The sequence below is a fragment of the Ictalurus furcatus genome, chromosome 2 (genome assembly GCF_023375685.1).
Source record: "Ictalurus furcatus strain D&B chromosome 2, Billie_1.0, whole genome shotgun sequence".
In the NCBI taxonomy this organism is placed as follows: Eukaryota; Metazoa; Chordata; class Actinopteri; order Siluriformes; family Ictaluridae; genus Ictalurus; species Ictalurus furcatus.
The window spans coordinates 29,306,549-29,316,718 of NC_071256.1; the positions used below are offsets into that span (position 1 = coordinate 29,306,549).

General features: G+C 38.0%; 1 protein-coding gene across 1 annotated transcript; it reads right to left on the bottom strand.

Annotated features, from left to right (window-relative positions):
* Positions 1 to 913: 913 nt before the first annotated feature.
* atp5mc1 (ATP synthase membrane subunit c locus 1) lies at positions 914 to 7,518 on the bottom strand. The gene is made up of 5 exons (XM_053613225.1): positions 7,410 to 7,518; positions 4,999 to 5,046; positions 3,774 to 3,851; positions 3,501 to 3,688; positions 914 to 1,241 (listed from the first exon to the last, which is right to left on the bottom strand). Exons 2-5 carry the CDS (start codon positions 5,035 to 5,037, stop codon positions 1,127 to 1,129), a joined length of 420 nt encoding a protein of 139 aa, XP_053469200.1. The 5' UTR covers positions 5,038 to 5,046; positions 7,410 to 7,518; the 3' UTR covers positions 914 to 1,126.
* Positions 7,519 to 10,170: the final 2,652 nt, after the last annotated feature.

The following is a 10,170-nucleotide window of genomic DNA, read 5'->3' on the forward strand; positions in this document are numbered from 1 at the left end:
TTAGCATGCCGAGATGCTTTTCTGCACACCACAGTTGTAAAGAGTGATTGCGTTACTATAGCCTTCCGGTCAGCTCAAACCAGTTTGGTCATTCTCCTCCGATTGCACTCATCAATAAAGTGTTTCAGCCTGCAGACCCTCCACACTGTGTTTTTTTTTGTTTATCCCACCATTCTGTGTAAACTTGAGAGAAAGGTGTGTGAAATTTCCAGGAGAGAAGCAGTTTCTGATTTACTCAACCAGCCCATCTGGCACCAACAAACATGCAATGGTTAAAGTCAGACATCAAATATTTTCCCCATTCTGAGGTCTCATGTGAATATTAACTGAAGCGCTTGACCTGTATTTGCATGATTTCTTTTGCATTGTGCAAAGTCATGTGCATTGCAGCCAGATGATTAGCTGATAAGTGCATGAATGTGTAGGTGGTTCTAATGAAGTGGACAGTGAGGGTACATACCACTGTCTAGTAATAAGCTTTTCAATGTTGTCAGAAATGGATAATCCCTTACTTTTAATAATATCGGCCCAATTCTGGGTTTGCCGATTTACAGTAATGTCCAAGAGTGAGATTTGAGACACCTTATTTCAGAGATTGCACTGTTTGAGGGTGTAAAATGGTAATGCCACTGACGATTTTAGCCATTCATTTAGTTAAACATTAGATGAGCAGTGACCACATACCTTGCAGTCAAAACATGGCTGTTCATTTTGAAAACATGATCGCTGTAATTTGGGTTACAGTCACTGATTTCAGTTTCAATACTGATTCAAACAAAACCACATATGCTGAGCAGATGCCATTTAACCTTAAAATAAAGACACATAGGCCATTTAAAGAGACCTGTAGCTTAAGATGAATTTAAAAAAAAAAAAAAAAAAAAAAAAAAAAAAAGAGGAAGTCAAAGGCAGATAAAGTTATCCCACCCATTTATTCAGACAGACTGTCCCAAAAATGTAGTGAGAAATTACATAAAAACCTCATGGAGGGAAGGAAAGGGAGAAACAGACAAGATATTTCTAGAAGTTTGTTGGAATGGCATGGCCACAGCCTTGTGAGATGTGCTTCAGATTCTGATCCCTGGATGGACTGTCATGGCAAATAACAGGTGGACAGAGGTCTAAATTACATGGCAAACAGGATAAGGAACGCCACCATCAAACAGAAAAGCCCCATGGCCTCAGATAGGGCAAAACCCAAGATGGCATAAGAGAAAAGTTGTTGTTTCAGGGAAGGATTCCTGTCAAGAGGACAGCAAAAAGAAGCATAAGTTAGCAATATGGTTATGAGGAGACAATGTGAAACAGAAAAAAACAACTTTGCATTACTATCCTCATGAGCACTCAAACTGACAACTTGATAACATCTCAGGAAAAGAACAGACATAATTTCCATCATAACTTGCAAAGTTACTATTCCTATGAGGACTAGCAATACAAGAACCAGTCCATACAGGTTTTTGTGATAGTTGCAAACAAACGCTGGATTCTACTGCTGTTTTTTTTTTTTTTTTTTTTTTTTTTAAATTTATGATGCAATGTGTGCACTTTTTTGCAGAAAGCTACTTGAATGGGCAAATTTGCAATTGCAGGACATTGTTTTGCATGTAATATTTGTTGGTGAAGGAGACTTTTTTTTAGCAGCTGTAATCATTTAAGCCTGTTCACACCAGGAAGTTTTTTTTTTTCAGTGCATTATGCCAAGTTCACACTATATGACTTGCTGTTTTGTAATCGGGAGTCATGAAGTCGTTGCGGTGTTCACACTATGCGATTGCTCGGCGACAGGGGGTCACACACATACACAACATGATCTGACAACGACTGTCACCCGATGACTATCTGGGGTCCAAACTACATTTTGTCACGAAAACACACAAAACAGGAGTTATTTATTTGAAGATGGACGTAGGACAGAAACAAGTGCTGTGAGCCATTTGCACGATGATGTGCTGAAGAAACCCCAAAAGGGAAAAGACAAGTGGCTGAAAGAACAGATTAGCAGACATGGGCAGCAGAGATTGTGTACTACAGAGAGAGTTGGAGGCGAGTAGATCGGTTTCGCAAGTTTCCCTTCCTCACGGTGGCCTCACCCCATGCCTTGCTCTCTCATTGGCTGTAGCTTGTTGCTGCAATCACTGCCAGTGATGACACTTCACACCACAGGATGTGGAGTCACCCGACAGCTCCAGATATTTAGTGTGCCAAATCTGTGTCGTTGAGTAGCTGTTGATGCATTTTTTGTGTGTTCGCACCCACGTGTTAAACATGAACGAAGCACTGAACGGAAGTGCAAATTCACTCCGACAGTAGATGGCACTTATTGAAAAGCAGAATTACCAGGGACACAAGGTGGTGCTGCACAACTTAACGTTTGACACCCACTCATGACTGAGAAGACGACAGACAGTATTTAAGTGTTTGCAAAAAGCCGTTCCCACACTTTGCGAACTGGCTAACAGAAAATGGATGTTTCAAGCAGCACCAGCGACTAAGAAATATTTGTTCTGTTAAATGAGGAAAGAGTTTGGGGTAGTGCCCAAATATGTTAATGTTCCTGCACACTGGTGAAGTGTTTACTATGAATAGTCTTTTTTTGTGGTCAATATGATAAAGACACAATAATGGGGCACTTATTAAAAAAAACTAAGAGGTCAAGAATACTTGTATGCAAATATATGCCAGGTGCAAAAAAAAAAAAAAATCAAATGGACTATCAATCAGCAGATTATCATTGAGCAGAGATGTGAAACATTTGCAGGGAATAGACAAAAACAAATGCTATTTAGTATAGAAAGCAACACTGAAAGAACTAAATGGATCGCTTATAATATATGCTTGCATTTCAGTGTCGTCAAAAAAATAGCCACAACATAATCTTAGTTCACAACATAGTCTTCTTCAGCAGGTATCAAAGTGTGCTCGGCAAGACAGTTTTGTGCTTGAGCGCCACCAAGTCATGGTTCTGTAACTTCAGGCACCGGGCACATGAACAAAAGCACGATTATCATTGGTCAGCCAGTTAAATAAACATGCACCAAAAAAAAAACAAAAACACAACCAAAAACCACCCAGAGACATTAACATTTGACGCTTTGATGCCACTCCCATTGACAACCACTGATTTAGTTAAACGGACCGTTTAATGCACTGAAAAAAATGTCCCGGTATGAACAGGCCTTTTGACACATGAATTGAAGGGGCTTTAGCTATATGTGTGTTGTGATGACAAATGACGCATCTTGCCCCAATTCTATGGAAAATCTGGCATAATTTTTGAAAAATTGCAAGCTCCCCAGAATATTGCAGAATTTCCTTGATTTTACATTAATTTGAGATTGCAAAATCCTGCAGGGACTGAATAACACTAAATTACATATAGAGCCTTTTGTACACATCATGCCAACTAGCAGAAGTAAAACAAAAGTTATCCTTCATTTGGATTGTTATTCTAGGGTTATTTTTCATTGTTGCCAGATGTTCCTTCCTTCAGAACTTACCTGGCATAGCCAATGATGAGGCTACCAAACACTGTCCCAATTCCAGCTCCTGATCCAGCAACTCCCACTGTAGCAGCACCAGCACCGATGAACTTGGCTGCTGTGTCGATGTCTCTAGAAACAGCACTGGTCTGAAAGCTTCGGCTCATGTTCAGAAAAGATGCCTCTTTCACAGGCAAGAGGGCTGCCTATGGAACGAGCAACCGTAGTAACTCATTAACCATGTTTGAACTGCCTGTGTATGTGCACCCAATCTAGCATCATGAACCTTACCTGCTCAGTTTTGGCTTCAGGTCTGTTGAAGATGGACACGGCGACAGGCCGAGCCAGTACTCTGGAACCTTCACGGAGCTGAGCGAAATGGTAAATGAGGCAAAAGGTAAGACACGAAAGGTAGCCACTTTATTAGGAACACCTGTACATTCATGTAGTTATCTGCTGAGCCAATCATGTGGCAGCAGCACAAGGCAAAATAAATAAATAAATCATGCTGATTCAAGTCAAGAACTTCAGTTAAGGTTCACATCAAACATCAGAATGAAGAAAAAGTGTGACCTCTGACTTTCATCGTGGCATGGATTCTGGAATCAGACAGGCTGATTTGAGTATTTCATAAACTGCTCATCTCCTGGGATTTTCTCACACACACCAGTCTCTAGGGTTTACACACAATGGTGCGATAAACAAAACAAAAACAAAAAAGGGTCTGCAAGCTGAAACAGCCTGTTGAGAGAGATTAGAGGAGAATGACCAGATTGGTTTGAGCAGACAGGAAGTCTGTAGTAACTCAATCACTCTTTACAACTGTGGTAAGCTAAAAAGCATCTCAGAATGTACAATACATCAAACCTTGAGGTGGATGGGCTACAACAGCAGAAGACCACCTCAGGTTCAACTCCTGTCAGCCAAGAACAAGAATCTGAGGCTATCATGAACACAGACTCACCGAAACTGGACAGCTGAAGACTGCAAAGAGACCTGGTGATTATCCATGCCACGGTCACATTTTTTGCCTCAAACATCAGAATGATGTTAACATTACCTGAAGCTCTGACCTATATCTGCATGATTCTTTGCATTGCACTGTTGCCACATAATTAGCAAGATTAGATAACTACATGAATGTGCAGGTATTCCTAATAAAGTGGACAGTGAGTCTATGTGCAACCTTTTGGTTAAAAGCAACAATAGTTTCTAAAATGTTCATTAGATATATCCATTTTTCCATACACATGAGAATATACCATTTTGAAAATGCCTTTAGAATATTTTTTTTTAAAAAAGTGTAAAGGCACAGTTTCTTCAAATGAAAATTAAGATAATTTGTATATTGCTTATTTTATACAATTTCTTGCATGTTTTCTTGTGGTGAGACCCAAATTTATTGAACACACAGAAAGAACCACATTACATTCTCCAGTCTAGCCTCAACACAGGTACACAGTTTAAATTATGAAACATTAAGGTGTTTCTTTAAAAAATTACACTGAATACATACCACAGAAGAGACAGTGACAAACTTGGCACAGGCGTACATGTCTGAAGCCTGAAGAGGTGACAAAAAGAAAAAAAAGTTAAAGAAAGACATTGGCACATTTCCCAACCTGCTGTCAAATTGTCAAGAACAGTGATGAAACCAAGGTGTACAGAAAAAGAGAAAAGTGGCTAGACCATGGCAAAGAAACCAGAAAGATGAAAGTATCTGGGTAAAGACAGTGTGTGTCAATGCAAAGACTGGGGCAGAGGCATTGAAAATCATGCCAGCTCTGTGTGAGGGGTGGGGGTTGGGGGAGGATGGGTAGGCGACTGTGGCTCAGGTGGTAGGGTTGGCGGTTTGATTCCTGGCCCTCATGACTCCACACACCTTGTCTTTTTGCAAGACATTGAACCCCAAGTTGCTCTCGATGGCAAGCTAGCACCTTGCATGGCAGCTCTGCTATCATTGGTGTGCGAGTGTGTGTGAATGGGTGAATGAGAAACAGTGTAAAGTGCTTTGCAGAACCGCGAAGGTTTTAAAAAAAAAAAGAAAAGAAAAAAAAAAAGCAATATACAAGTGCAGACCAGATTAATTGTTAATCTTCTTTACATGGAAGTATAGAAGAAGGATCAGAATAATAAACATATTTACTTAGTGACCCTCATGATATGCAACTTGCATGCAATTCTGGCTTCTGTGATTATACTACACTCATAAAATACAAATTAATGATCGTTATTATATGCCCTTGCAATTGTTGTATTATTTATTATGTTTGCTTTTTCTGGCTTGTGATACAAGCATGTAGTGTAGGGTTACTAGTAATTTGCTTTCTCTGTGCCAGAATACAATTATTGGCACATTAATATTGACATACACTACTTGGCTATTTTTCTTCATTAGATACATCAAGCCTGGGTGTCACTGGATGCATCAGGACCCATTAGATGTTACATGGCCATATAAGTGGAAGTGATTTACTCACAATAAGCATCTAAGACACTTTTGACCCTGTTCACACCTGTACTTAGTGTAGCGCTGTCCATTTGTGATGGGATCGCCCAAGATAAATGAGGGTCCAGGTGGACAAATAGCAGCAGCATGCAGAAATTGCTTAACTGCCACAGTTAACAGTTTCAAACATTGAGCAAATGTCAAAGAGCTGACAAATTAAACCACACAGGTTAATATATTAACATTATTCAAGTAGTCAGATCAATATGATACAATTAGTCACTGCAACTATTAAAAACCACTGCTACAAAAAAAGAGAAAGGAAAAAATGGATCAAAGATCATGACACATGTAAGCAGTTATTTACACTTTTCATGCAGATGACATGAATGCAAGGCAGGTGCACACAGATTTAAGTGATGTAACATTACTACAGAATGGAAACAAAATCTAGAGGGATCTTTAACTTCTTAAAAAAAGGAGATGTCAGCCACCTTTTGTACAGATTAAAAATAAACAAGCAATCTATGTAAAATTTATTGGCTATTCATTGGCCCTCGAGTTTCAGAACTTTCCACAGATCTATCCAATTTTAACATACATTCCATTTGATATTACTCATCATCATAACTTTTAGAATAGTGAATTGTGTGTTTAATATGTAGTGTTGCTGTGATTTGAATTCACCCCCCCCCCCCCAGATCCAGATTATCAAAGTGGGATCTGGTGACCCTCAAGGGTCTCTGAAGGATAGCCAGGGGCTTCCAAGATTGGAACAAACAAACAAACAAACAAATAAATTCACAGAAGCCCTGTTTATACTTCAGAGACCCACTTGATCATCATAGAGCTAAAAGGGAAAAAACAAACAAATCACAGCACCATTGCATATTAAACACAAGGCCAATCCTTACTTAGGACAGCTCAAGATGGCCAGTTATTCAAGCGCTCAAAGACGCCGACAGAAAAGAGTGAAGGTCATCAATACTTACATTTAGATTTCCACTAAGATTATCAAATGAGATGAAGTACTTAAAGAAATAACGGAAGAGTATGTTTTGTCCTTGACCATCCTTAAACTGACTCGTCCATTATGTATTGCCGCTAAAGCGGCAGGGCTCGACACTAGGCCTGAGAACCTAGCAGTTACATTTTACAGGTATCGGATGAGAGGATAGTTATTTGGTCTAGAATAAACTCCTGTATACACAGGATCTGTAAAACTATCTGCAAAACACTTGTTTATTTGACATGAAAGATTTAAAAGCTATTCAACGGTCAACGACTTTAGTGAGTTTTACAGCTAGCCGGCTAGCCTCCATTGAATGGCTGAAGTAGTCTTTAACCGTTCAAGCTAGACACAGAATTTAATTGCACAACCAGAGATATTCATGCTGATAAAAACACCAAAGCAAAGGCAATAGATGAGATTTCCCTTTGGCCATGCGTCTAACTAGCACCCATAACGTTTGACTCACCTATTTAATACACAAGGGCCAGGAGACAAACTTGAAGCTAGAGTCAATGAGCACCGTGTAAAACTGTCACCTTGTCATTTATAAGCTTATTAACCACGTCCTCAGTCACCATTGGACAAATAGACGCTGTCTCTAGCTGTGATTGGCTGCATATCATGTCAAGAGTCTATAAAATGACCAATGAACGGCGAACAGGCAGACATGCGTTTCGTGGTTGGTTGGAATCATTATATAAGGCGGGACTGTTCACAATTCTCATTTTAATTGGGTGAAATTGCCGGGAACGCGTGAACATGCACCCTTTTCCACGAGAAACACTGGTCACGATGCCGGAAGTCCCGCCCCTGGAAAAAAAAGGTTTCGAATACCTGCAGTAAACACTGTGGGGCTGCAGGGGGCGACATACGCATAAAGCTAACAATACTTAACAATTGACACGTAAGCCACTCGTGACTTTCCAACTGGATTATTATTATTATTATTATTATTATTATTATTATTATTATTATTATTATTATTATAATAAAAAATGCTTGGATAAAACAAACAAACACAAAACAGAAAGATATTATGGCTATAAATAGCCCTGCCCTTAAGTAGTCACCAAAGCATTTTCTTAATAATTATAAAATTATCATTATATACTAAGTTAGTAATTAATGAAGTCAACAAAAGTGGGACATCAAGTTAAACAAAATGCGGTTTGCCAAAAAGGGCATTGTATTTGCTTGAATGTTAGCATTAAATATTATGTGTTTAAATATTCATCAAATATTTGAGGAGGTAACAAAATGTTGTTACAAGGATACATGATTTACATATCTACATTTGATTTTTTAAAATATTAAAAATCAAAGGCAGAATAGAATATCAAGGCTGTTCTGAAGATTAATCAACTTTTAAAAGCCTATAGCCTATATATACAAATAGATTGAAGGTCTACAGTACTATTTTATAACACATCCAATGATTATCATACAATTCTATGTAATGTGCAGTATTCTATGCTTTTCTAATAAAAATATCACTGCTGTCATTGTCCCATTTTACCTGAGGAAGGTAAATCAAAATCTAATAATTGTATAGCATATATATCTTAAGTTAATTATCTGTGATACAAAATGAGATACAAAATGTGAAAAAAACCTGAATGAAAATAAAAGTATAGTCTAAAAATAATTTAATGTTGCTGACATTAAGTACATAAAAATAGGCCTCTTGGTAGGGTCTTGAACCAATCCAATATTGCAATAGTTTTAGCAATATTGCCCCTCATATTTGTTAGATAAATTTCCTAAAAAATTCAATCAAAGCAATTAAATATAGTCCCAAGTGGACAATATAAAGTATGTGTACATGAAAGTATGAAGTGCATGTACAGTAATTTACAAATCTCCAATGCTTGCCTAATGCTTCACTTCCTGCAACATTCAAACAACTGTAAGCAGTAATAAATAATATCTGCCTGGTCCAGTCACTCTTTTCATGTAGCATTCACAATGACCAGTTCTTGCCAAGCTGCAAAAGACACTAAAGAGCCACAGATGAATATACCATTCAAGATAGCTCAGTGTGAACCCTGTTAAATGCCTGGTGAAATTTGACTGGCTAAAGCAGTCCAAGTTTTTTTTTTTAAAACTAATCCTTAGAAATCCCTTTACAGATTAGCATACAGATGCAACACACCAAATTGCAGCTCAACAATCACATGAAAAGAAAACATCATGTGTTACAGCTTCTCAAGTAAATTAAGTCCTGCCACATTAGAACTGATTCGTATGTGGCAGCCATATTGTTTACAGTTCTCAGCATGTTTTAATATTGATTGATATTCAAACTGTTCTGAATATTGTGACATCAATTTTGTGAACACATCGCAAAACATTTCAAACACTTATTACAGACAAGCCAATTCTGAATAGTCCAAGGCATAATTTAAAGTTATATTTGCTCTATTCTTTATTACATCTTAGCATAGGATGCAAATAAAAGTGCAGTGCTGCATTAGTGGTATATTTTCTAAAGGCATCAATGCAGAATATGTCATGTGCTGTGTCTCAAATCGCCTACTTATACTGTGCACTAGAAGTATGTAGGCCTACTCTTTTTGTAAAGAAAAGTACATACATTTGGGTATGTAGCAAAAGATCATGCAAGTACTGGGACATACTAACATGTCATGTAATGGAAGGGAACATTGTTGCCTAGTTACGCATACTGTCACTTTAAAGAATCTCCTTGTTGCATTTAAGGTTTTCTTCATTCATGATTCCTTATATATACTCACCACAGCATTGTTGTATTCTCGATTCTGATTGGCTGACAGAAATTCAGAGGCATGCAATTATTTTTCAGTAAATGCACAGCTAAAGTAGTTCCAGTCAATTTATTTGTTTGTTTTATTTGTATATTTTCAGCATGGAAAAAAAGAAAACTGTGATCTCTGTCTCTGTCGCTCTCTCTCTCTGTCTCTATGTCTGTCTCTCTCTCTCTCTCTCTCTCTCTCTCAATGAGGCTTGAGATGGGATGTGTAATAAATTAGTTCCACACACAAGAGCATTTTAAGGAAAAAACCTGACAAATGTCTTGAAATAAAACATCTGAACAATGTCTTCAGGTGTGGTAACTGTAGTATAAGTGGAATAATTGACTCCGGTCCATTGAATTATTAGAAAATAATGCACACCCGAGGTGTAACATTGCATTACTACCTCGGGTGTGCATTATTTTCTAATAATTCAACGGCCTGTTGTCAAATATT

Bases quoted from the DNA above. Each gene is read 5' to 3' on its own strand.
- atp5mc1 (XM_053613225.1), bottom strand. From the start codon at position 5,037: ATGTACGCCTGTGCCAAGTTTGTCACTGTCTCTTCTGTG. The intron at 3,852-4,998 runs GTATGTATTCAG...CATTTCGCTCAG, and splicing joins TTGTCACTGTCTCTTCTGTG to CTCCGTGAAGGTTCCAGAGT. The intron at 3,689-3,773 runs GTAAGGTTCATG...CTCGTTCCATAG, and splicing joins CTGAAGCCAAAACTGAGCAG to GCAGCCCTCTTGCCTGTGAA.